Source organism: Condylura cristata, unplaced genomic scaffold (assembly GCF_000260355.1).
Source record: "Condylura cristata isolate star-nosed mole 26May11 unplaced genomic scaffold, ConCri1.0 scaffold00029, whole genome shotgun sequence".
NCBI lineage: Eukaryota > Metazoa > Chordata > Mammalia > Eulipotyphla > Talpidae > Condylura > Condylura cristata.
The window spans coordinates 11,355,172-11,383,084 of NW_004567130.1; the positions used below are offsets into that span (position 1 = coordinate 11,355,172).

General features: G+C 45.4%; 1 protein-coding gene across 3 annotated transcripts in view; it reads right to left on the bottom strand.

Moving 5' to 3' along the window:
* The window catches only part of USP30 (ubiquitin specific peptidase 30), a 23,506-nt gene extending 13,477 nt beyond the window's left edge, over window positions 1-10,029 (bottom strand). For all 3 annotated transcript variants that reach the window (XM_012731189.1, XM_012731190.1, XM_004690957.2), the window contains exons 1-3: window positions 9,902-10,029; window positions 6,640-6,749; window positions 5,164-5,346 (exon numbers count right to left, since the gene is read on the bottom strand). In XM_012731189.1, the coding sequence (XP_012586643.1) occupies window positions 5,164-5,346; window positions 6,640-6,749; window positions 9,902-9,984 (376 nt within the window). In that variant the 5' untranslated portion in view covers window positions 9,985-10,029. The remainder of the gene's footprint in view (window positions 1-5,163; window positions 5,347-6,639; window positions 6,750-9,901) is intronic.
* Between the last annotated feature and the right edge of the window lie 17,884 nt (window positions 10,030-27,913).

Sequence of the window (27,913 nt, forward strand, 5' to 3'; positions counted from 1 at the left end):
AAAAAAAAAAAAAAAGGTTTGATGGCTCTATAAGTTTATGTTATGTCTAGACTTCCTGTGAGGGCAAAATGCTTTTAGCTTAGCAGGCCACGCAGTCTGTTGAAACTACTTCGTTCTGCCCAGGCTGCATGAAACAAGGGGTGTGACTATGCCCCAAACTATTTGAAGAAACAGGTGGTCACCCGGAGCACACTCGTGGGCTGTAGTTGCCAATTCGTGACCTTGCCCATTTCCCTTCCCACAGAGTATCACTGGCTCGGTAAAGTTGGTGGAGGAGATAAAAATGTCGGGGCTTGCCACCTCTGAAATTTCCTGGAGTTCAGCGACTCCCCAGGTAAGTGCCTCACTCAGCTTCTTCTCTTTGTCTTGTTGGTGAATGAGCAATTTCCTTTCAATACTCCAGGTGCTGAACATTGTCTCCCGTCCCTCACATGTCTGCACTCTGTGGGTGGCTAAAGGGTGGTCAGTGTGGAGAATCAGCAGCCAGTCCTGAGGAGTCCGGGACTTAGGGTGCAAATAAGCCCCGAGACGAGACATTTACCCTCAGAGCAAAGGCGGTGCCCCAGGAAAGAAACAGAACCTTCCTCCTCCATCTCTCAGGCAGCCCTTTGGTTAGGAAGACCACTGAAGTCCAGCTTGGCCTAAGAGGAGGCCACTGGAGCAACTGGGCCACACCTATACTAATAATTCTGTGACCCATATCTGGTCACGTGACTTTCTCAGGACCTACCCCCAGGAAGCATGTGCTTGTGTGTGTGACAGCCATGTATGGCGGGGAGTGGGAGGAATATCACCTGAAAGCCCCTTTCTCATGACCAGGCATTGCAAGCAGATGACGAAATAAAGGGTGTCTAGACAGTATGCGCACGGCAGAAGCGAACCACGTCAGCTGATGAGGGATTGCTCCTCCACCTACACAAACAACTCCTGAGACTCAGCAACAAATCAGACTATCCAGCTCAAAAATGAGACAACAACCTTGAACAGACGTTTCTCCAAAGACATACAAGCGGCCGGTACACAAATGGCAGGAACTGCAAAGCAAACCCACGATGAGATGTCACTCCACCCACCGTGAGGGCGGTATGAAAGAGACACCAGCAAGTAAGGGTAACATGGAGACTGGCACCTCCTGCGCACCGCGGGCGGAGTGTACACTGGTGATGTCGCATGGTGGGTCTGTGCTTCCTAAAAAATTAATGGAATTTCTAGTGAATCCCCTTACTGCCCCTGCACCTCTGGCCTGTACCCCAGTCTTGTATGCATAAATAAACCTTTAAAAAAAATGTTAAAAAAAAAAAAAACTAACGGAATTACCATCTGACCCAGCAATAAAAGTCGGGCGTGAATAATTTTCTTATAAAAATGTTCATAGCAGCATTGTTCACAAGTCAAAAGGTGGAGACATCCTGAATGGCCCCCGCCTTGCGACCGGTCCACGCTACACACACACAATGGAGCATTGCTCAAATCCAGCCCTGAAAATAAAAGTAATTCTGACACACGCCACCACATGAGTGAGATGGAAAATTCAGGGTGGGAGTCTCACAAGGACAGAATCCCAGAGGTCAGTCGGGGTGATTAATAAATCGTAACTAACCCAGCTGTGGAAGTTTCCAGCACATCTGAAGTGGGGTCAGAAAAGAGCCTCAGCCAGAAGTGGGGCAGGAGGATTACTGATTTTAGAGCAGCCCAATCTGACCCCAAGGTGATCATTTCCACAATAATGCCATCAAGGAACATTCTAAAAATTACCCCCTGCTCCGGCAAATCGCAGCTCTCCTGCCCCTGGTCTACAGGGGACTCTTTCCTTCTCTCTTCCTGGATAAACTTGCCGTGTCCTGATCAATGGGGACATCTGCTGAATTCTCAAAGAAAGCAGTGAACCCCGTCTCCTAAGCCCCCAACAAATGAACCTTAAGGACACCATGCTATGTAAATGAGCCAGACACAAAAGGACAAGAACGGATGAGTTCACTTAAATGAGGTGCGATGTCACACTTCCAGAAACTGAACAGTGATTGTGATAACTGGGACTTATAATAAGAAAGTAATATTGGTTTTCATCCTGTTTCAGGTAAAATACCTTTTTTTTTTTTAAGACTTACTTATGCATATAGAACTGGGGTACAGGCCAGAGGTGCAAGGGTAGTTGGTAAGAGGATTCACCAGAGATAGAGTGGGGAGCAGAACAGGCAGATCTACAAAGTGCACTGCTGAGGGGAGCAGCGGGTGGGCTAGGAGAGGTCTGCCAGGCCTTGTGGGTCCGCTCCCTGGTCTGGACTTGAACTTGCGCTGAAGCGGCTGGCTCTGGCCTCATGGTGCTGTGCTTTAACCTGCTGCGCCACCAGGGAGGGCCCTGGTACAATACCTTTCTAATAGCATAAGAGATGAGAGTCACAAAGGTGTCTCTTGTATGTTAACAAGATGACTTTGACACCACACCTGAGGATGGGGGTCGACTGCCTGTGGAGCTACCGTATGATTAGAGGGGATAGGAGAAGAGGACCCAGGAGGCTGAATAAATCCCCAGTGTCCAATGATTTAACCAATCACAACCAGGTAATGAAGTTGCCACAAAAATCCCAAAGGACAAATCCAGAGGACTTCCGGGTCTGAGAACACAGGTGAGCACAGGGCGTGGTGGCTGGGTGTCCTGCCCCGTCTTGCCTGACACCTCTCCACCATCTGTACGCTCTTTTATGTCGTTTATTGTATCCTTTTACAATAAGCTGGCAAAGTTTTTAAGTTGTCCTAGAAAATTAATCAAACCCAGGAGAGGGTCATGGGAACCTCTGATTTATAGCCAGCTGGCCAGAGGGGCAGGTTACATACTGGCATGGTGCTGGGGGGAGGGGCAGTCTGGCGGGACTGAAGTCTTCATCTGTGGAGTCTGACACCAGCTCTGGGCAGGTACACTGGGGTCTTGAGACTTGTGTGTGGATGTGGGGAACCCCTAGTCCCACTCTGAACTTGGTGACAGGACGCTACAAAGAGTGGTTGCCAGGGTCGGGGGGTAGTGTTGCATGGGTACTATGTCAGCACAGGATGGTGAGAATGTTCTGGAGATGAAGGGTAGATGGTTACACAACAATGAGAAAGTGCCCAAGAGTCGATGTTACAGAACTGTACACTCAGTGACGGAAATGGTGAATGCTGCTATGGTCATTTTACCACAATTCTTAAAGAGAGGTAAGGGCTAGGGCCAAGCAATTCACAGAAATCATAACAGAGCAGACCAATGAGCTCTAAAGAAAAAGAAAGAAAAGTGAGAGGGCAGAGTTGGAGTGACTGCCCGAAATGTGCGGTGCGCAGTACTTACTGCGTGGGGAAGAACACACATGCGAACACCCAGACCTCCTCGGGGATACCTGGAAGCGCAGGTGAAGCCCAGAAGGCGCAGGGAAGGTACTTACACCTGACTTCTGGGAAGGAAGGACTGGGTGGGCTCGTACTAACAGGCCTTCTCTGTCCTGTCTTATCTTCACAAGGAAAATTCGCGGATGCATTGCTTGCATAATTAAAAATTGCTTCTAAAAGTCACATAACAGAGTGAGAGACGGCAGCACGTCCAGCCGGCGCAGCTGGGCTTCGGCTCCGGGCTGGGTCACAGAGGCGGTGAGCACAGGGCCGGTCGTGGGGCAACAGCGCCCAGCCGGCACCCCAACACCTGCGTACACGGTCCAGCGTTTCACACTGCCTCTGGGGCACTATTATTTTTTAACAGGGCAGTAAAAGAAATTATTTTCTAATTGCCTCATCCAGAAGAGCAGAAGTTGCTTCATAACGATTTCTGGGTCAAGCAAAGATCACCTGGGAAATAGCACGGTGAAGCAATATATAACTGAGTATTTTTTCAATCCAATTTTTTTCTGACCTTGAGAGCAATATATTCTTCATGTTGGAAGTTTCAGAAATATAGTTTGTTTGTTTTTTTTTATGTTTCTGAACTATCGACTGTGTAATAGCCAAATGACTACTGCTAACATTCTGGTCTTTCTCAGTCCATCCTCTATCTGTGGAAATTTTTGCTTTGCTGTTCTCAAATTACATTACTCTGTGAATCCTGCTCTTTTAAACTTAATACGATAGTCTATAGCCTCTTTCAAATGCAAAACAACACATCACAAAGATGGTTTTCATTAGCTGTGCAATATTCCATTTTTTTTGCTTCAGCATTCTACTGCTGGACAACCTAAATTCCTTCCATTGTCTCCCCATTAGAACTAGGCATCTGACCTCACTGGTGGCCTGCTGTCGGCTATCACCTCCATGGCCTGAGTTCAACCCCTGGCCAGGAAGCTGACCCACAGATGGTGCAGCAGACCTCTCCTGACCTGCCTGCTGCTCCCCTCAGCAGTGGATTTCAGTAAATTGCCTGCTTTGCTCCAGTGAATCCTCTCACCCCTGCGCCTATACACCAATTGGCCTACACACCAATTCTTCTACATTAAATAAATTGAAAATAAAAAAGAATTAGGCATCAGAGACCTTTGTGCATATACCACCATTTCTCAAATCTTGTTTTGTGGAACGGTTTAGGTTATTAACAATGCTATGGAGGGGGGTAATCGTTTTATGATCCAAGTATTTGGTTAAAATAAAGCTAGGTGACTTTTTAAACCTTATCAACCTCTCCAGATTGAGAGGCAGGGATCCACCACCCCTGGATTTGTTTGTAGAACTTGCATTTTGGGCCAGTAAAATGACCATACACATTTCTAACTATTTCTGCAAGACTCCCACACATGAAATTACTAGGTCAAGTAGGACTGAACATTTTGCAAGCTATTATGATGTTGTTCCGAACTGCTTTCCACAAAGGGCGGCCTCAGCCTGGCAGCAGTGTACGAACACAGCCCATGATCAGGTCAGACTCTGGGTTTGTCAACTTTTGCTGTCAGGCAAAAAGGAAAAAAAAGATCTCCTACTCTCATATATGGAGTTCTTTGACTATGGTCATGCTGAATATTGAGGGTTACTTATACTTAGATCTGCCTGTGCTGCTCCCACTCTGTCACTGGTGAATCCTCTTACCCCCAGCACCTCTGGCCTACACCCCAGTTCTTCTATGCAAAAATAAATAAAATCTTAAAAAAAAAAAAAAGAAGAAAGAAAGAAAAGAAAATGTACACAGGGTTCTTCCCGTTCCCAACTGGATACCTTTCAGGAGGTGCAGCAGCGTTAAGGACAAGTGCTGGTGAGGCCGAGGCTCCTGCTGCCCCTTGCTGTACTGTGTGGTGAACTCTTCCAACCAAGAGATGAAAGCTGGGCAGGCAGACAAGCCTTGCAGGAGGGAGTTCATGAAGCAGGTGTTCCCTAAGTTGACTAGGCCAGGAACAAGCCCTAAACAAACGGGGAGCGGGGTGGGAGGAGGACAGAGGAAGAGAACAGCCCATCACACTGGGTCAATCTCTAACTCCAGATGCAGAGTTTCGCATGGTAGCCTTAAATCAGAAGCCCCGGTGTGAAAACCCCTTACCCCAGAGACTGCGCAGGTACTCTGCCTGCACAGGGCTGGTCCACACTGCTCTTCATGAGACTGTAGGCGGCAGCAGGACAGAGCCCTGTCGTGGGTTATGTGTGAGACCCACCAGTGTCTGACAGCGTGGTTTGCCGTGAATGTACAAAAACACTTAGTAACATTGCTCTCTCATTCTCTTTCTCTCCTTTGATTAAAAAAAAGCACTGTTTTTCAGGCCAAAGAAAACAATCGTTCTGTTGTTGATCCCCATAACAAGAGTTTTGTTTTTATAATTGGTGGGAGACACCACGATAGCAATACTGTAGAGATCAGCAGAGTCTGACATACTTCCTTCTACTTGCTGTTAACTTTCTACTAGTAAATTGTCAACCATGTGCAAAAGAAAAACCCCAATCATAACCACTCCCAGATTTAACAATGATCAACATTTGCCATATTTATTTCCCCATTTTTGTTACTGAAATTTAATCAATAGAGCATTATTTACAAAAGGGAGTATTTTTAAAAAGAAGGAAATAGGGGGCCTCCCTGATGGCCTAGGGGTGAAGGCTCAGCACTATCACTGCTGAGGCCTGAGTTTGATCCCCACCAGGGAGCTGACTCACACAGCACAGAGGACCTCTGCTGCTCCACTCAGCAGTGGATTTCAATAGATCCGCCTGTTCTGCTCCCCACTCTGTCTGGTGAATCTTCTCACCTCCCCACCCCAACACACCTGTGGCTATACCCCATCTCCTCTACTCAAAAATAAACAAAATCTTAAAAAAGGAAATAGATTTTTGTGTCAATGAAGAAACTAATCTGGATCTTTCACTAGTGACTAGCAGCTAGTCGGCAAAACCACCATGTAACAGTCAGGCTGCTCCACTGTCCTAACGCCACACAACTGTTATATTAATGACAACACTCAGGCAATTAAGTCACATGATTTCCATTACAAAGCAGGTCTCAAACTCAGACACGGAGGGGGTAGAATATCAATCTTTTTACTACAGGGTAAAAACAACAAGTCATTAACATTAAGTTTAAAATAAAGTACTATTTAAAAAACAGGAGTAAAAGAACAAAAAATGCTCCCTCTCCCCCCAACCCCCATACTGTTTTGGGGTGTCTGGGTCAAGTCTGCAGACTGTGATCCGATGGCTCATTCTTACCTTTTCTACGTTTCTTTCTTTCTGTGATGGGACCCCAAATAACATATATTCCTGCAGCAAGAGCAGCAGCAATTCCACCTATAACACCCCAGTTCTTCATGACTTTGTATCTGAAAAACAAAGTTTACTGTCATCCCTTAACCAAACACAGTATGTGGATAAACAGGCACGGGGACAGAGAAGTAACATTTTGTTCAAATAACCCAATGACCCACCAAATACCTACGTTCCAAGTTAGACTAGTTGGCAGTAACAGGATTAGGTCCTGGAAAGCAGCATCTTATAGACTCAGGGTTCACCGAGTCAGGACACAACCTCCCAACGCCCTCTGTGCTCGGAGAAGCCAGCATCTTCCTCCTGCTCTGCCACCCACTCTGCTGCCAGCTGGCCACGCGCCAGCTCCCACTGCCGCCTCTCTCCCACTGCGGCCTCGCCCTACCTGGAATGCCCAGGTCACTACCTGGCTCCCTCCCTCCCTCCCTCCCCCCCAAGGAGGCCTGCTCCAGGCAGATTATTAGAGCCTGCACTTTATCCCCTTTAGCCATGGCATCTGGAAACTTCTCACATGACACTCACTCATCCATGCACTTGACTGTCTGTCTCCCTCAACGGGGGGGCAGAGTCACAGGCAGCAAAGACCTTGGCCTTGCTGACAGATCTCAAGTATCTAGGTCATGTCTGCACGTAGTGGGCCTCAATAACTTTTGTTTACTGAATGATGGGATACCGATGAAAATACACAGGAATTGATTTATTCTTATCCCTCCTTCAAGTGGGCATATGATAGTATCAAATGTCTACTAGGTACTTGAAAAATTTTAGACTTGAACACTGAATTTATTTTTTTACAACAAAAAAAATTTCATTGGCAATTAAAACACCAATTTTATACAAAATTAATGCATTTCCACTGAGTAGGGTCAACCATGTATGTGTGTGTCAGTGTGTGATATAGTCCTGAACACACATGTTGCATGTGTATGTATGCAATATTCTCACTGGATCACGTTAATATGTGGCCTTAGTTCAGTCTCAACGTTAACTCAGCAAAGAGTCACTGATGCTATGAGTGACCACCTAACAACAACCAACATTTTCATAACTGATATTCTACATTGCTGGCAATGAATTTCAAATCAACTTTTGTCTTCAAGATAGAGACTACAGAAAGTGAACAGAATTTGGCTAAGCAACTAGAATCACATCCATCTTGTTTAATACGGGCTTTGCTAGTTCCTAGGGCATCATTGCACCAGCTAAGCCTCAGTTTCCTCATCTGTACAACAGGAACTATCAAGAACACTATTCCAAAGGGTTCTTGTGAGGATGAAATAAATACTACTGGACAAGAGCACAGTAAAATCTTAATAAGTGCTGGTTGCTATAATTATAAGTTTCATCTCAGTTTCATTCATGAAAGTTATTTTGAGGGCCCTTCCTTGTGGCACAATGGGTTACAGCACAGTGCTGTGAAGCTCTCCGCATCCAGTGCATCACGAGTTCGATCCCCAGCCAGGGAGGTGACCACATGGCGTGGCAGACCTCTCCTGTCCCACTCGCTGCTCTCCTCAGCAGTGTACCTCAGTAGATCCTCCTGCTCTGCTCTCCTCTACTCTGTCTCTGGCCTAAACTCCAGTTCTTGTATGCATAAATAAGTAAAATCTTAAAAAGAAAACAAAGTTATTCTTGAAGTTTCTCAATGAACCCTTATGCTGATGTATACACAACAGGACAGCTAACAGGATAGTCTAGAAAGTCTGAAAAGAAACATCACTGAAATGCTAAGCATTTTATAAGTACCTTAAAATCCCTCCATCAAACACTAATATTTAAGGAACATGACTCTGTGCCAGGCACTGTGATAATCTGATGTCATCTTCAAGTCAGCCGAAGGAAGTAAGTCCTATTTTCATCTTTTCTTTTTTATAGGTTAGGAAACCAGGAGACACCGCCAAAGTGGTCAAAGTGCCCAAGGCAGCGTGGGCCTGAACTCATGCCTACTGAGCTGCCAAGTCTGTGCTTGGCTCATGAGAGAAAGTGAAGGACAGAGTGTGGAAGGAATGGAAGAAAGGACCTACCCAGGTCCTGTGCAGATTGTGGACCAAAATTTCCCAGGGCAGGTGGTTAATCTGCAGAGTAATCCCCCATTACTCTGCACAGTGATAACACAAGGAGAGTGGTGGGGCCTCGCTTCTCTCGCCTCTTCTATCAGGTCGGGGGCAGCACCACAGATGACTTAAGGCCCATTTCCCATCTGCAGGACAGGGCACTGGACAGGAGAGCCACTGAGGACTTCCAGCCCTGCCTTAATGAGCTCTTTACACCTGCTCCAGTTCCAGAGGAAGGAAACTGACCTGAGCAACAGGTCTGGGTCATCTGGGGTCATTAATGGGGGGAGAAAGGGGTTTCATGCTCGCTTAAGCATAGAGCCTGGGGGAAGGCATTAAGAGGATGGAAATGTGGTCCCTCATCAGAATGGGGACCCACACAGTAGGGGGGCCTGGCAGGAACAGGGCAGCCTTAACAGGACTGGAGCCTTAACAGGCTAAGAAATCCTGACCGGTTTAGGGACCCCTGAAAGATAAGGAGTCACTAGTAAGACTGGGGACCCATTGAGAATAGGGAAGCCCTGGCATTACTGGGGGGAATTACTGGGGGTGGGGCTAACAGAAACAGGGGTACTGACAAAATGGGATGTGAAGCGGAGGCAGGAAGCTCCCGATAATCAGAGGATTGAGAAACACTGCAGGGTTGATTAAGAAGCTTAGCAAGATGGGGGACCCGACGCGTCGGGCAATGACGTGACTAGGGGGATCCGAGAAAAACTGGGGACATTCTAAATGATGAAGGAATCCTGGATGGTCTGCAAGGCACTAAGGTGTGTGGGGGGCGGGGAGCGGCACTGAGGGAATTCGGGACATTGACTCCTGAGGGTTCCGGGAAGTTCTGGGAACAATGAGCGGTCTGGGCGAGGTACCAGCAGGTAGCAAGCGGGGTGTGTGTGTGGGGGGGGGGGCTGTCGCGTGCAGTGACAGAATGTGGGAAGTGCAGACAGAACTGGCACTGCAGGACGACTGGAGACCCTCGTGGCCCGTCGCCCTCCGCCTCACGGCCTGGTCCTCCACACCTACGGGACGCAGAAGTCTCGGGAGTGCTCACTCCGGCCCCGGGGACGCTGACGAGGGCGTGAAAAGGCCGCTGCAGGCCCAGGCTGGGGATCCGGGTCCTGGCCTCTCCGGCCGCCCCGCCCCCCAGAACTCACCTGACGGCCGCCCCGGTCCGCAGGAAGCGCTGGATGGCCCTGTCTGCCGCGGTCACCGCCGCCTGGGCCCGGGAGCTCAGCATTGCGGTCGTGCGGGAGGTCCGCACCGCCCCTGCCGCTGGCCCAGAGGACCGACCAGGGCTCTGAAAGATCCAGAGGCGGCGGAACCCACGGCTAGAGTCCCAGCAGCCAGGGGAAAGATAGGATGAAGGACGGGCGCCCGGCGAGACCGGAAATGATCTCTGCCGGAGAGCAAGAGCTGACGGACCACATCTTTGTGTTTCCTTTCCCTCCTTAGCAACCGGCACCAGTGTTAGTTGCTAAGGGTCGTCAAATGACCTGTGGCCGCTTAGTTTTCTTGTTTTTTCCCGGGCTCTGTTGATCAATACAGATACCCCATTTCCAGAAGGGAACCTAGGTCATTTTAATTTTTCGGTGTGAGGAGGGCGGCGCCCACCCGAAAGAGCAATCAAGCCTTGGCTACCATTTGTTATTATTGTCGTCAGAATGGAAATAGGTCGCAGAGGAAGGGCCTTTAATAACCAATGTTGTCCAGCGCTGACGGTATCAATAGAGAAACCGCGGCCTCTAATAAATGACAGGTACCAAACTTATGTTTATTTAAGTGCATTGCTAAGTAATCACAAGGATTGCTCACCATCTTATCCCCACCCACATTTTACAATCCGGGAAACACAAGGACTCTTAGAGAAGCAGCAAGTCACCTGACGAGACTTGTCAATGGTGGAAGCAAAATTGGCAGTCAAGTCTGGTGTGCTCAGAATAGTGCTGTCCAAACATAAACATAATGGGAGCTACATTTAAATTTTTTTCGAATAGCTACCTTAAAGTAAAAAGCAGCGGGGCCCACCCTGGTGGCGCAGCGGGTTAAAGCATTGCACTAAGAAGCTTAAGCCACTTCCTCATGAGTTCGATCCCCGCCTGCCCCGAGGTGATCCACATGGTGTGGCAGACCTCTCCTGACCCGCCCACTGCTCCCCTCAGCAGTGTACTTCATCGATCTGCCTGTTCTGCTGCCCACTCTGTCCCTGGTGAATCCTCTCAACCTCCGCATCTCTGGCCTATACCCCAGTTCTGTATGCGCAAATAAATAAATCTTTAAAAAAAAAAAAGTAAAAAGCAGCAAATGAAATCAGTTTTAATATCTCTTGATTGACTATGTCCCTATATCCCAATGATTGTCATTCCTATCTGAAATTCACTTTAAATTACTTTTTTTAAAAAAGATTTATTTATTCTTACAGAACTGGGATACAGACCAGAGGTGCAGGGGCGGTGAGAGGATTCACCAAAGACAGTGGGGAGCAGAACAGGACAACTGATGAAGTAGACGGCTGACGAAGTACACTGCTGAGGGCGCAGTGGGCGGGTCAGGAGAGGTCTGTGGCGCCATGTGGGTCACCTTGGGGCGGGGATCAAACTCACACTGAGGCGGCTGCAGCTAGCTTGCAGTGCTTCAGGGCCACTAGGGAGGGCCCTAAATTACTTTAAAAAAAAAAAAAGATTTACTTATTATTTATGCATAGAAGAAATGGGGTGTAAAGGGGTGAGACAAGATTGCTCTGTGAGTGCGAGCCATGTGCTTTAGCTCCCTGGCCTGGGATGGAACTCATGCCTCAAAGGTGATACTGAAACTTAACCTTTAGGCCACCAGGGACCACCCCCCCTCCTTTTTTTTTTTTTTTAAGAAGTATATCTCAGTTTGCACCAGTGGTTTTTTAATGTGCTCAAAATTCACAAAGGGCCAGTTGTTACTGATGTCAATTGGATGTTTCAGGTTCAGTGGGTGGGATCCTTATCTCTGGAAAATTTAACCAGAGTTTCCCTTTCAGCTGCACAGCAAGTAGTCCCACAGGCAAAGATTTGGTCGTATCCAAAAGGGTAGGTTTATTATATTAAAAATGGCAGGGAGAAGAGGCTTGTACAGACACAGCAAGCAGAGAAAGCTGCTGTTGCTGTTTGCAAAGAAGAAAAGGTATGTGGGGGGAAATGCCTGCAAAGTAATAGGTGGGCAGGAAAGCTGTCCTTTGACGGTGTGAAATTGTACTGGTACGGTGTTCTTTTGGGGAGGGGTGTATTCCTTGGTGGTTGTTAGCGTTGATTACTTCTAGGGTGTAACTAGGTTGATTTGTAAGGAGCCAGCGATTCTCTACCACGTCCCTCCCAAAAGGGCCTCTTTATACTGCTAGAAAAAGAGGAGGCCGAGAGTATCAGACTGAAGCAGATTTTATTGAAAGTCTGTGAGGTGACAACTCTGTAGGCCTAGAGTCGCACCCCAAAACGGGAGCGTGGGTCTTTATGGGGTCAGGTTACTGCAGCAATTTTTTGGAGCATGAGGGAAGAGGGCGGCAAGGAGGTGGGGTTCTCCTGCCCGGAGGGGCTGCTGGCGTTCCTCATACAGGGAGCAGTATCTTTCCTCTTCGGGCTTTCGTTGGCATCCTCTCCTGGTCCGGCCTCTCTCTAGTCACTCACCCTCTCGTCACTGTTCTGCCATTGCTGCCCTCTGTGTGGCGCCGCCCTTCTAGAGGCAGCCTCCAGGCTCAGGTGTGCCCACTTACACATGCCCACCCGTACGCCAGGTGTCCACCGTCAGGCATGGTGCCTCAAGCCCCAGCGCCTCCTGTATTCAAGGTGTAAAAAGCCTGAGCATCTCCATTTGCCCTACAAGAGTCCTGGAGCCCTCAGTGGGTTTTACGGGCCTTTCATGCTCTCTCAGGAACTGGATACACAGACTCACAGGCAGGGAGCTGGCATGCAAGGAGGCAGGCACAGGCCTGGCAGAAGTAGGGGGCGCAGGTGGGGCCGGAGGCTGGCAAACCTGACCTCCAGCGAATCTTTGTGTCTCTTTCTGGCCCCTCTCTGGCATTCTCTTAGTCTCGTGCCAGCTGGCGGTCTCACCCCCAAGTGGTGCTCCCATCATTGTAGTAGTCTTCTGAGTGGTCTGCTTAGCGATGCCACCCTTTTAGCCATCTCTCTGGGCCCAGCTGTGAGCATTTACACTTGTGCACCCAGATGCTCTCAGGGCCATCATCAAAGGCCCGTATACCCCAAGCCTGCACCTCTTGGCACAGGGGCCCACAGACTGTTTGGGTGGGGAGAAGCCTGTTTTTTTTTTTAATCCATTCATTTATGCGTACAAAACTGGGCTACAGGCCAGAGGTGCAGGGGTAGTGAGAGAATTCACCAGGGACAGAGTGGGGAGCAGAACAGGCAGATCGAAGTACACTGAGGAGTGGAGCAGCGGGCAGGTCAGGAGAGGTCTGCCACGCCATGTGGTCACCTCCGGGGCAGGAGTCGAACTCATGCTAAAGTGGCTTTAGCTTCCAGTCGCTGTGGTTTAACCCATGTGTCTTCAGGGAGTCTGATTCTTAACTCATTTACTTAACCTGTGAGCAGTCTATAGAAGTTGATGCAGAGTTTGAGATGAGAGGACTCCCCTCTTCCCTGGAGCATTCTAGAGACCAGGAGCTCCTTCCTCAAATGCTCCCCTTACCCTGAGAGGTAAAGGCCAGCCTGTGGCTGGCCGGAGCTGGCCACTCTCCCGACTTACCCTGGGGAACACTTTGGGTCCCTTTGTTCTCAGCTTCGCAGGAGGGTCCCTGCGGGAAAAACCAGAGGATCCTTTCATGGATCCTTTCACGACATGCCTGCTTTTGTTCCCAGGTGGGGAGAATAAAAACAGGAGGAGTCTAGCACTAGCGGAATTTTTTTTCCTTTTGTGGTTGTTTTGGAGACAAGAACAAAAAAAAGAACAAAATAGCTCAGAAAGGTGAAATCCTGCCTCACACAGTGCTTCAGAACTCTCCTGGGCCCTCTGTTGCTGGTGGGTACCCCCAGCTTTCCTGTGGCATTGCAGCTGACCCCAGTCATGTCGGCAATGCATCCTTGGTACCGGTTCTCCCTCCTCCCCAAACCCAGGCTGGAACTGACCCCTGGACTCAAGTAGTGTGATGGGTCAGCACTGTCTCTTTGACTTCTAAAGGTTGAGCAGTGGCGCGAAGGATTTCCTTTGTAAAAACATGCCCACCCTCACTGTTCAAAGCGGATCCTTTGGGAAGTCAAAAGGTGTGTTACTGATAATCCTATAAAACCCTGGCCCGTTCACTGGCATAACAGGACTGTCTCCAAGGGTCACCATGGTCTCAGGGCTGAAATAAAGAAACCCTTAATTTTAGATGGATACCAAAACTTACGGCTGACTTGCCATGGTTCCTTGGGGCTGATGGTTAAAAATATGCATTTAGTTAACTGGGCCACAGTGCCCATTTTTTTTAAAGATTTATTTTTATGTATGCATACAAGAACTGGGGTACAGGCCAGAGGTGTGGGAGGTGAGAGGCTTCACCAGAGACAGAGTGGGGAGCAGAACATGTGGACTGACCAAAATACAATGTTGAGGGGAGCAGGTGGATCAGAAGAGGTCTGCTGCGCCATGTGGGTCAGCTCCCTGACCGGGGATCGAACTCATGCTGCAGTGACTGCTGATAGCTTCATAGTGCTGCGCTTTGACTGGTGGCACCACCAGGGAGGGCCTGTGTGCAGGTACTTGGTCAAACATTCTGAGTGTTTCTGTGAGGGTATTTTAGAGGAGATTAAAATTTAGATAAATTTAAATGCTTAAGTAAATGTATATTTTTATTTTTATCCAAACATGTTAAATGTAACATTTAAATTGAAATTCCTTTTGAGGAAAGCAGCTTACTTTCCCTGGTGTGGGTGGGCCTCACCCAATCAGTTGAAGGCCTGAATAAAACGAAGAGACTGACAACCTCCAAGCACAGGGAATTCTGCTGGTGGGACACTTAGACAGAAACTGTCACGTTACCTCTTCCCTGGGTTGCTGGCTTGTTAGTATACCTGCACATTTTTGACTTGCTAGTTTCCAGAATCATATGGGCCAATTATTTAAAATAAAATAGACATGTATGGATTATACACAGAGAGAAAGAGAAATTTTGTATCTATACAAAAGCAATAGGATTTTCTCTATAAAATATATATGTAGGTTTTATAGGGTATATGTATGTGTACACACACACACAGCCTATAAAACCCTGGCCAGTCACTGGGTTTCACAATATCCTTGCCATAACAATTGCAACCTCTTGCCAAGTACTTGCTTGTGGCTAGACCTGTGCCAAGTACTTACGTCCTATTTCATCCTCCCACAACCCCACCAAGGAGGCTATGCTAAATTTTCTGTTTCACAGAAGAGGAAACTGAAGCCCAGGGAACTGAGATGACCTGGCCAAGGTCACACAATGGGTTCGTGGCCAGGCTGGGTGTCAGGCAGGTTCTAAGGTCTGGGGGGGTTCTGCGGCCTGTGTTAGGAGCTGAACAAGTATGCCCCCAGCTTCACCCCATTGGGATGGGACGATTACTGCCACCTTGGTCACCTGCACCCCACGTTCCTTCCAGTTCAAGGGCTCACCTGAGCACCTGGGGCACCCTGGCTCTCTCTCTAGTTGGGGTTCTACTTATACCAGAGCGTGGACTAATGGGGTGGTTGTAAAGAAGGTGTAATGACTCGCGTAACTTTTGAAAAGATGCTCAAACTATTACAGGGCAGGGTGAGGGGCACCCCAGGACCCCCAAACCTGTAGGCTCCAAATGGGTCCTGCCATCTGCATGTCAAGACAAAACATACTCTAGAGCTCAATATAATTACTTTGCTATAAAGAGATGAGAAGGGAAAGAAGAGATAAAAGAGTTTTCACACAAAACACCCAAAGTTACCCATCCCCTTTTGGGTAAATGACCAGTTAAACAGGGTTGGCCCAAAGCAGGGTCACTGAGGCCCCAAAGCCTGCCACAGTCTAAGGTGCCTCCTTGTGGGACCCACAGGAGAGGGGCAGAAGGGGCCAGGGAGGTCTGGGAGGAAAAGAGAAAAATCAAAATCAAGATAAGTGCTGCCATTGTCAACCTCCTCACGGGCCTCTCACCCGCATCTATCTTAAATATTTCCGTGTCCTCAAAGTTCGTGGTATCAGCCTAACACTAGAAGCAAGTGCAGCTTCTTAGCTTGTCTCTCTGCTCCACACGCCTCCTCCAGGAGGACTCCTCCATCCTCTCCTTCCTCTCTTCTCCCAGTCTCCTCTCCAGCTTCTCCTTCCTGCTTAGCTCCACCCTCCTTTGGGTGAGGCAGGGAAACTGGAACTCCCCTTTCCCTGGGGACCTCCCTGTTAAAAAACTTCTTTGCACTGGACTGTGGTGATGGCACATGAGTGATTTGGTGATGGGAAAGCCAAGGGGATTGCAACTGAGATGGAAAAATGTACAAAAATACGTAAAAATAAACTATTATAAAATTTTTAAAAAGCGTCTTTGCAATAAAATCCATGCAAATCAAAACACCAATAAGAAATTTTTTCTCTTATGAAAAAATATGATCCTACATAGCAATGATGAATATTGAGGGAAACAGGCCCTCTAGAGCACCCCTGTAGAGATGGGGGCCGTTTTCATTCTGGAAAATTTGAAATTGCTTCAAAAATTACAAGGTCTGCATGCTGTTGGGACCTATGTATTCATTGTATATAAACAGGTTCACATCAGCACTGTTGCCAATGCTAGAAGATTGGAAGCAATGTAAATACCTTGCAAAATTATGGTAACTCTACATAACAGAATAGTATGTCCTTGAAAATAATGAACCAGCTCTCTGTGTACCTGTAAGGAAGATGTATAATTAAGAGAAAACAGTAAGGTGCAGACTGATGGGACAGAGTATGATGGTTTGTGTGAGCGGGTAAAAGATTACAGATTTATAAATAGGAAGATAATCAAGAGAGAGGAGATCTGCCTACCTCTGGCAAGGGGACTATGTGACAGGGAAAGACATTCTTGTGTCCTTTGTGAATTTTGCACTGTGCATGCATTATTTATTTTAAAATAATTAAAAATTTAAAACTTGGGAAACAGGGCATCAAAATTGACATTCCTTCTGGTTAATGTGCTCATTAGAAACTTATAAAAAATGAAATTCATGCCACCTATTAGGATAAATATGATTTCCAGTTTGTAAAACAATACCTAAGTGTGAGTGTCCCTGCATCAAAAAACAAGTGGTAACTCTTTGTGGTAGATTAGTAGTGATTTTAATTTTTTTTCTGAGTGTTTTTCTGGATTATTTGAATTTCTGCAGTCATCATTAATTTCTTTTAAAATAAGAACCCACTTTAAGAAAAGACTATATAAATTTGTTTTTCTTTTTACAGTGGTTCTATTGTTATAACCTTTGTAATTCAATTCTGTAATTCTGTGATCTAGTTGACAGAAAAATCCTAAAATGCAACTTTTAAACAATCTTTCCTCACATCCTCACAAGCAACCCAATTTTAGGCAGCTCTGCAATATAAATCCTTCTTAGAGTAATTAATTTGCAATAAGTAATTGTAGCCTGTTACCTAAATGCCATGATTAATCAGTCCATACTTTGCACTATTCACTTTCTTAAATCAGCAAGCCCTTACAGCTTTTGAAGAACTTGGTTATGGTCAATGGAGCCTGTCTCCTCCTATTTGATGTTAATCTATGTATTGTCAGACAGGGACTGGATTTTTTTTCTTTTGCCCTTTAAGAATAGCATTGACTTCAAAGTCCTCCTCTGTTCAAACAAAAGTCTTTAGCACATTGCTTAGCATCTGATCTTAAGGAGTCACACAGTCTGAAAAGTCACAGTTGCTTCCTTTTCCATCAAGAACGCTCTAAACTAAAGAAGACATCACAGGCCAGTTTATTTGACGGATGAGGAAACTGAGACCCAGTGAAGTTAATGGAAGCAGAATTAATCTCTGTGATCAATCAAGCCAGTTGTTCCACTTCTTGGCAGAGACTCTGTTCTGTCTCTAAGTTCTTTTATGAGATTTTGACAGCGTGGAATGATGTGGAGGGGAAGCAAGTGGGAGCCATCCTCAAGGTGTACCCAAACACCTCCAGTATCCTGATGCCAGTCCACATGGAGTAAGGTTGACGTGTAACCAAAAGATTGGGAGAAGATGTGTGAATTCCAAATCTAGGTGATAAAAGATTCAGTCACTTCCACTTTGATGTTCTTGGACCACTCATTCTGGGAGAAGTCAGGTGCCATGCTATGGAGTTCTCTGTTGGCCCTATGGGGTGGCCCATACAGCAAAGAATTTAGGTTTTTTGGTAACAATCATCCCAACTTACAAAACCCATGAATGTGCCATCTTAAAAGTGGTTCCTCTGGGGAGCTCCCTGGTGGCCTAGGAGTTAAGTCTCAGCGCTATCAAAGCCCTCTACAGCCTGAGTTTGATCCCCAGCCAGGAAGGTGTCCCACATGGCACAGCAGACCACTCCTGTCTCACCTGCTGCTCCCCTTAGCAGTGTTCTTCAGTAAACCTACCTGTTCTTCTCCCAACTTTGTCTCTGTGAATCCTCTCATGCTGCCCCCCCCCCTCCGAACAAAAACCCAAGTCCTCCAAGGAAAAAAAAAAAAATTGGAAAGAAGAAAGAAAGTGGATCCTTTGGTCCCATTCAAGCCTTCAGATGAGACTGCAACCCTGACTGTATCTGACAGCAACTTCTTGAAAGACCCTGAGTCAGAATCACCTGGTTAAATTGCTCTTGGATTTCTGGTCCACAGAAATTGTGCGCGACGATAAACATTATTTTTTTTTTAAGATGCTAAGTGTTGGGATAACATATTGTGCAATAGGGCCCTCTCTGGTGGCGCAGTAGGTTAAAGTGCAGCACTGCAAAGCTGGCCACTTCCGTGCAAGTTCAATTCACACCCTGGAAGTGATCCACATGGCACAGTACCCCTAAGTTGCTAGCTGAAGGGGAGAGCAGAACAGGTGGATTTACTGAAGTACACTGCTGAGAGGAGCAGCGAGGAGGTCAGGAGAGGTCTGCTGTGCCATGTGGGTCAGCTCCCTGGTTGGGATCAAACTCAGGCTACAGAGGTGATAGCGCTGGACAAATGGATGAGACTACATCAGCATGATGCATTTTGACATGCTTCCCGACTAGTTCCCATGGATTGAAAGTTTCCCCAGCTTCAGCTTTTTGGGTATTTAATACAACCTTAATATTTGTTGCCATATCCAGGTATCATCTTTACAATTTTAGTTGGTCTCATTTTAAAATCAACAACTTTTTTTCCCAAAGATTGATTTATTTATTCATACAGAACTGGGGTACAGGCCAGAGTTGCGGAGAGTGAGAAGATTCACCAGGGACAGAGCAGAACAGGCAGATAGACGAAGCACCCTCTTGAGGGGAGCAGCGGGCGGGTCAGGAGAGGTCTGCTGTGCCATGTGGATCTCCTCCGAGGCAGGCAGGAATCGAACTCATGCTTTAGCTTATCAGTGCTGTGCTTTAACCCGCTGAGCCACCAGGGAGGGCCCCTAAAATCAACAACTTTTATTATTCACATATTTCATGGAAAAGGGAATGTAGAAAACAGACAAGGTTGTATGTGCTGATGTGTCTAGTGTAGGTTTGTACCTGTTGCTCTGTCTACACTTGGGAGTTGACTCCTAGAGGAGATTTTTGTATCTCTGTTCACTAGGGACTTTTTTTTTTAAGATTTATTTTATTTATGCATCCAAGAACTGGGGTGTAGGCCAGAGGCATGTATGGGTGGGAGGGGGTATGCGTGAGAAGATTGACCGGAGACAGGGCGGGGAGCAGAACAGGTGGATTGACTGAAATACACTGCTGAGGGGAGCAGCAGGGTAGACAGAAGAGGTCTGCTGTGCCATGTGGGTCAGCTCCCTGGCCAGGATCTAGCTAAGGTTTCAGATAACATCGTCGTGCTGAGATTTAACCAGGGAGGCTCCATCAGAGATATTTATCTGTAGTTATTTTGTTTGCTTGGGTGTGCATGTGTGTGCGTGTGAATGTGTGCAATAACTTTGGTTTTAGAATCAAGGTAATGTTGACTTCCTATGAAAGAGTTTGAAAAGGATGGATATTGATTCTTCTGTGAAAGTATGGTAGAATTCACTATCATATGTCCAACAAGGGGTTAATATCCAAAGAACTCATAAATCTCAACAGTAAAAAAGGAAACAACTCAATTTAAAAATGAGCAGATGATCTGAATCAACACTTTTCCAAAGAAAACATACAGATGGCCAATAAGAACACAAAAAGATGTTCATCATCTCTTATTATAACAGAATGCAAGTCAAAACAACACTGGGATATTTCTTACAGTGTGCGAATGGCTATTATCCAAAAGACAAGAAAGAGTAAGTGTTGGAGAGGAGGTGGAGAAAAGGGGACTCTTTTACACTGTTCTTGAGATTGTAAGTTGGTGCAGTCATTAGGAAAAACAGTATGGAGAGTGATCAAAAAATTAAGACTAGAAATTTCATATGATCCAGTTGCCCCTTTCTAGGTATTTAGCACACAAACTTGAACTAAGCCACCAATTGGTTTACAGCAACACTATTTACAATAGTCAACAGTTGGAAGCAGCCTGGGTGTTTATCATCTGATGAATGGATAAAGAAATTATGGCGCACACACACACACACACACACAATGGCATAAGAAAATAATTCACAAATATATAATAAAAAGGTAATGAAAAGGTGTACTCTATAACATATAGTTGGCACCAAAGAAGGGAATGGAATTGAGAAACAAAACAAGCATAAAACACGGAAAACAAGGGAATATGGTGATGGTTTACAGGTGATATGGTGGCAAGAGAAATAGGAATTTCAAAAATATAAGAAAAAAATAATAAAAAATAAACAAAAACATACTGAAAACAAATAATACAATGGCAGTGCAAATTCCATATGATCAATGATTATATTAAATTTAAATGGATTAAATATTCCATTTAAAAGCCAGAGATTGGAAAAAATGGATCAAACATGATCCAACCATGTTCTGTCTGGAAGAGCTTCATTTTCAATTCAAAGGTAAAAATAGTTTGAACATGAAAGAATGGAGGACATGCTACCATGCAAACTGTGACCAAAGACAGCTGGAGCATCTACCCTAACAGTAGATAAAATAGCTTAAGGCCCCTCCCTGGTGGTGCAGCGGGTTAAAGCACTGCACTAAGAAGCTAAAGCCACTTGCGCATGAGTTCGATCCCCGCCTGCCCCGGAGGTGACCACATGGCGCGGCAGACCTCTCCTGACCCGCCCGCTGCTCCCCTCAGCAGTGTACTTCATCGATCTGCCTGTTCTGCTCCTCACTCTGTCTCTGGTGAATCCTCTCACCTTCCGCATCTCTGGCCTGTACCCCAATTCTGTATGAATAAATAAATAAATCTTAAAAAAAATAGTTTAAGACAAAAAAAACAAAAACAAATGTTACTCAAGACAGAGAAGGACAGGGTTCTCCTCCATGGCACAATGGTTTAAAGCACAGCCCATGAAGCTGGCCGCAGCCTTTTCAGCATGAGTTTGATCCCTGGCCAGGGAGCTGACCCACATGGCGCGGCATGTGCTCCCCTCAGCAGTGTACTTAGTCAATCTGCCTGTTCTGCTCCCCACTCTGGTGAATCCTCTCACCGTCCCTGCACCTCTGGCCTTACTCTAGTTCTGTATGCATAAATAAATAAAAATTGGGGAAAAAAGTGAGGGACATTTTATAATTATAAAAGGGTCAGCTCATCAAGAAAATGTAGCAATACACGTAAGCATACATTCACATAAAAGAACTCCAAAATACACTAAGAAAAGGATGGAATTAAAGGAAGAAATAGACAATTTGAGAATAATTGGAGACTTCAATTCCTCACTCTCAATCATGGTTAGAACAACCAGATAGAAGATCAGCAAGGAAACTGAAGAATTGAGCAATACTCTAAACCAACTGGATTCAACAGACATCCATAGGCCTTTCAACCCAACAACAGAATACACTTTCTCCTCAAGTGCACATGGAACATTCTTCAAAACAGACCATATGTTAGATCCTAAAACAAATCTCACTAATTCTTAAGAGACTGAAATCACACAAAGTATGTTCTCTGATCACAATGAAATGAAATTAGAAATCAATAACAGAAGGAAATTTGGGAAATTCACAAATACATGGAAATCGAACACATTTCTTCATCATCAATTGATAAAAGAAAAATTATCAAGGGAAATTGGAGAAGACTTTGAATGAAAATACACACACCGGTTCCAAGGTCTGGCCAGGGATACTGGCTGCTGATTCATTACTCCCTCTTGTTTGTTCCCCTGGAAACACATCATCTGAGAGATCACAGTTTAATGAAGAGAGCTTGTCTTTTGAGTCAACTGTGTGGATAGTCTCTTCAGAACTCTCTGGTTGCAGTGGAGACATCATGCATTCATGGCAGAAAAGGACATAGAAGCAGGGGAATTGGAAGTTGAGTACCTTTGCATATTCTAACAAGTGCTAAACCTGCTAACCAAGCCTCTCCTTCCTGCCTGGGGTCAGTGGGGTGGTCCCAGCACAATGTCAAGGATCTGGCAGTGACATGCCATCACGTCAGCATGGACTAATCTTTCTCTTTTGGATTTTTAGACAATTTCAGTTCCAGAGGAGAAAGGACCACCTTTAAAATTTCTTTAAGGTCAGAGCTAGCAAGCTGGCCCTAGAACTCAAACACACAGCAAAAGAGAGGGTGGGAGGAGGCGAAACAGGGGATGGATGGACTCAAGGACTATGTCGGGGGAACTATGGGTACTACAATGATGTAAGAAAAAAAATGTAGTAGAAAATTAATTTCTTTATGAATTTAAATCCTTGGGTTTCATTTTTTTTAAGATTTATTTATTTGCACATACAGAACTGGGGTACAGGCCAGAGGCTCAGGGGCGGTGACAGGCTTCACCAGAGAGACAGAGTGGGGAGCAGAACAGGCAGATCGAGGAAGTACACTGCTGAGGGGAGCAGCGGGCGGGTCAGGAGAGGTCTGCCACGCCGTTTGGTCACCTCCGGGGCAGGCGGGAATCGAACTCATGCGCAAGTGGCTTTAGCTTCTCAGTGCAGCGCTTTAACCCGCCGCACCACCAGGGAGGGCCCTGGGTTTCATTTTTAAACGAAGTGCATTCTTATAACTAGTAGAATATTGTCTGGATAAAAATGGGATTTAGACCACAGTTGATTGAAGAACTGCTTATACATAGCACAAGCTTTTTATATTGTCTTTCAGGCTGAAGGGCAGCTTGTTACTCTATTCCAGCTCTATTTTAAAATATTAACTTTTGTTTTAAGAATCCAAGGGGGGAGATCATGATGCATTGTTGTCATATGGAAGAAAACCCATCTGTCTTTTGATGTGCCCCCATTTTCCAGACAGATGGATGATATTAGCTGGAAGTGACTGCCTTTATAATAGTTCTAGCTGCTCGGGATGTTTCCCAGTTCGGAGGTACAAAGGTGAGCCAAATCTTTCTTGACAATTCCAGCCAGATAACTGTAGAACAGAGGTTTTCATAGTGCACATTTGTGGCAAACTGATTTTTGACACAGGTATAAAAGCAACTCAATAGAAAAATAGTAAGATTTTTAAGTGGAGGGGCCTCTCTGATGGCACAGGGATTAAAGTCTCAGCACTATCAAGCCACGGTGGCCTGAGTTCGACACTGGCCAGGGAGCTGACCCATGGCGCGGCTGACCTCTCCTGTCTCTCCCGCTGCTCCCCTCAGCAGTGTACTTCGCCAATCTGCCTGTTCTGCTCCCCACTCTGTCTCTGGTGAATCCTCTCACTCCCCACACCTCTGGCCTATACCCCAGATCTGGTATGCATAAATAAATGAAATAAAATCTTTAAAAATAAAAAACATTCAAGTGGAACTGGAATTAATGAATATTTGTAATAATATTAACTTGGTACTCATACCTTATACAAAAATTGATGTAAGATGAATCATAGGCCAAAAATTTCAACCTAAAACTATAAAATTTCCAAAAGGAAACATAGAAGAAAATTTTGTAACTTGGGTTGGGGAAGATTTCTTAGTTATGCCACCAAAAACATAACTCATAAAAGAAAAAACTGATAAAGGTGACTTTGTCAAAATTAAGAACTTCTCTTGGAAAGAAAGAGATTGAGGAAATGAAAACAAAAGCATGAATCTAGAGAAGGTATTTACAGATGACGTATCCAACATATTGGATATATTGTGTGCTTCTTGTAAATGTGTATCAGTGTGATAGCCAGGGGAGGTTCCAGGTTCCCTGCTCAACCCTAAGGAAGGGGGTAGTTGAGCAGTGTAGAAGAAGCTGGAAAAGACTGGGAAGAGGAAGATGAAAGAACACCTAGAGGAGGCACATGGAGCAGAGAGATAGGTGAAGAAGCTACATTTTCTTCTCAGCCTTGACCTTGTTACCAGTGACCTGGGGAACATCAAAGAGACACCTTAGAGAGACAGAGATGTGGGTGAGAGACCCATGGGGAGGCTGACAACAGCAGTCTTTATAATGACTTTATATTGATGTTGATCCTTTCTTTCCAGGCTTGCCTGGCACCTTCTACCCCCCACCCCCACCCCATAGTTCCCTACCAGAAGAGGCCTTAGACTTGTGGCATGATTTTGGGCCTCAGTGGTCCTGCCTGGGCCAAACTTCTTTAGTTAGACATTTACCCATGAGAGGGTGGGTAAGTTCTGGTGTTTCAGAAACTCCTTTAATTATATTCATTCTCTCTATTGCCCACCAATTATGTTTAAGTTCTTTTCTAGTGAAGGTCTTTTTCACTGAGAGTGTTTTTGTCTTTATATGGTAGATGGCAGAACCCATTTAGGGCAGGTAGTTTTGGGGACCCTGAGGTGCCCCTTAGCCTGGCCACTAACAAGTGAAATCATATAATATTTGCTTTTTAATGTTTGGGTCATTTCAGTTAGCATAATGTTGTCAAAGCACATTTTGTGTTGTAGTAGCTATCAGAGGTTTACTCCCTTTTCACGACAAAATAATATTCATTGGATGGATATAGTATATTTTATTTATCCATTCTGTTAGCGGACAGGTGGCCTGTTCTCAGGTTTATGTTATTATGAGTAATGCTGCTGAGAACATTGGTTTACAAGTATTTGCATTCCTGTCTCAATCCCTTTGGGGCATATACCAAGAAGTGGAATTACAAGATTACATGGTAATTCGGTGTTTAACTTTTTAAGAAACCCCAAGTGATCATTTTTAAAAATTGTCTTATGTCAAACGAGTGCAGATCAAGTGAAGATGTCATGTTCTGAAAAAAAACTTAAATAACTCAAAAAAGTGGATGCACTCATAACAAAATCACTGCTTTTGAAGGTATAAGTCTAGCGTTTGAAAACAAGTGTTTCATTAATATAGTGGAGAAAGTAACATTTTAAAAGGAATCATTTTGTGTAATATGATAGACAATAGAACATTTTATCTAGTTTTATTAAATAAACTATATTAAATTTGCTCAAAACTTAGTTTTTAAATCTTCTATTTAAGATCTTGTCTATATCAGGAGATTGAAAATATATACAAGTCATTGAGCAAGCATAGGAATATCCATTATCTTGTTTCAATTTTGTGATTTATTTAATTTATTTTTTTAAAGATTTATTTATGTATACAGAACTGGGATACAGGCCGTAAGTGCAGGAGCAGTGAGGGCATTCACCAGAGACAGAGTGGGGAGCAGAACAGGCAGATCTGAAACACACTGCTGAGAAGAGCAGTGGGTGAAAAAGGAGAGGTCTGCTGGGCCATGTGGGTCAGCTCCCTAGCTGGGGATCGAACTCGGGCTAAAGTGGTTGCAGCTAGCTTTGCAGTGCTGCACTTTAACCCATTGCATCACTAGGGAGGGCCTCAATACTGTGATTTATAGGAAGAAATATATTGGTCACTTAACAGACTGAAATATATCTGTCATTATATACTTCATATTTGTCCACGGTTCCTGGCTCTCAGCTCTCAAAACTCTTGGAATTTCCTAAGAGAGAAAAGATAGTCTTGAGAGACATCTTGAGAGAAAGATGTCTTTTATTATGTGGATGAGGTGACTTCTGGAAGCCTTTAAGTAGGGAAGGTGTAGATGGGGAGTTGAGAATGTGGGTGGAGGGGAGGGAGGTGGGCTGATTGCCAAGAGAACAAACCTCCTCCCTTCCCCACCCCACTCCACCTCCAGGGAGAGGAGAAGACCTCTCCTGAGATTGGCTCAGGTTAAATGGCCAATGATTAACTGATCATGGCTCTGTAATGAAGCTTCCTCCAGACCCCTAGAAGGTGGAACTCAGAGACATTCTGGTTGGGAAGGTTGGGAAGCACATGGAGCCATGGGACAGTGGGGTACCTAATAGTGGGGTGCCTAACAGTGGGGTGCCTAATGGTGGGGTGCCTGGCAGGGCATGGAAGTGCTGTGCCCTTTCCCTCCCCCTATTCTGTGTCTCTTCTTCCACCTGGATGATCCTCTATCCTTTAACATCCTTTGTAATAAATCAGTAAGTAGTCTAGTGAGTGAACTGGTTTTCTGAAGTCTGTGAGCCATTCTAGCAAATTAATAGAATCCAAGGGATATGGCAGAACCTGTGATTTATAGCCAGTTGGTAAGAAGCCTGGGGAACAGCCTGGACTTGGGCCTGGAGTCTGCAGTGCAGGGCCATCTTGGGAGAGGGAGCCCTTTACTTGTGGAAGCTGGTACTGTCTCTGGTTTGTCAGAGGTTCTCTGACACCTTGCCGGTGTCCAAGAATTGCTGGATGTTGTGGGGAAGCCTCCACACACCTCAGCTAGGTCTTGGCTGCAGAAACCCATTTGCTTGTTAAAGTCTATGGACTCGAGTATCCTGGTCCCATTTTACAGATGAGGCAAATGGGTCTGAAACCAGTAAATAATTTGGCTAGTTGATACAGGTAGTAAGTCCCAGAACCAGTTTTATCAGATTTCAATGCTGGTGCTCAGCATTGTATGACAGGCAGGATTTTGTCGGGGTGGTAGGCATGGGGTAGGGTATGGGGGAAATACACACATTTGAAAAAGCCATTGCTGCATTTCTTCCCCTCCCCCTTCACTACCTTCAGCCTTTCAGCTGCTGCTTTTGGTAGATGGTGCCATCTTTTTCAATAAGATGTTTATTTGGCTTTCTCAATTTTGGATATTTTCCTGTAGGTTCTATAAGGTTGATGAGGATTTCATTTTCTCCAGAACTGCTTCCTCCTCCTATTCGGAAGCAAAGGCCAACTAATATATTGAGATAGTATCAAAGGTAATGAGTGGGAAAAGAGGAAAATCATGACAGTTAACACTGCTTATGCTTGGCTAAGATACTTATTCCAACCTATATTTCATCTTTCCTCTCACTACCGTACCTGAAGAAGGTAGTTAATTATCCCTTTACTGCTGAGGAGACTTGGGCATAGTCTCCTCCAGGGACTGTGGAAAGTAGGAAGAAATCGACTCAGGTCATCCAACTAGCGGGAGGCAGAGCTTGGGAAAGAGGCCCCTAGGGCTCTGTCTGGCCTCACAAGCTCCACTGTGACCTACACACTCTCTCTTATCTAAGACAACTTGATTGAGTAATAAATGAGGGACAAGTAGAGCAAGAGCTTTCAGAGACACTTGTCTACCATCTTGACAAGGAATCAGAACGCCCACTGCCTTTACCCAGAAATGCAACACCCATTTTCTGACCAGAATTTGGGCTGGATATCTTCAGGTTAGTACAGGTCTTGAGCCAATCAACGGTGGCCCAGAGTCATGTGATACCAAGGGCGGCACTTACACTGCAGGGGTGGGGCAACTCCCCCACTCCCCATACGAGTGTGGAGAAGCAAATTGTGATTGACTCCCCATTATGAAGTCAGAGATATCCATGAATAAGTTGGTACTAAACTGTCATTGTCCCAGCATATAGTTGTTGCTTAAATATTTGATGGATGAACAATGGAGTTTTAGTGTCTTTTTTTTTACATTCAAGTTGTTTAAAGTTATCCAATGTTGCCATCATTCAATTTACTCCTACTATTTCCACAGTAGGGTGCTTCCTTTTGAGTATCCCCAAGAAAATCTAGCTCTAAAGAGTATAGGCTCTGGAGATACACTGC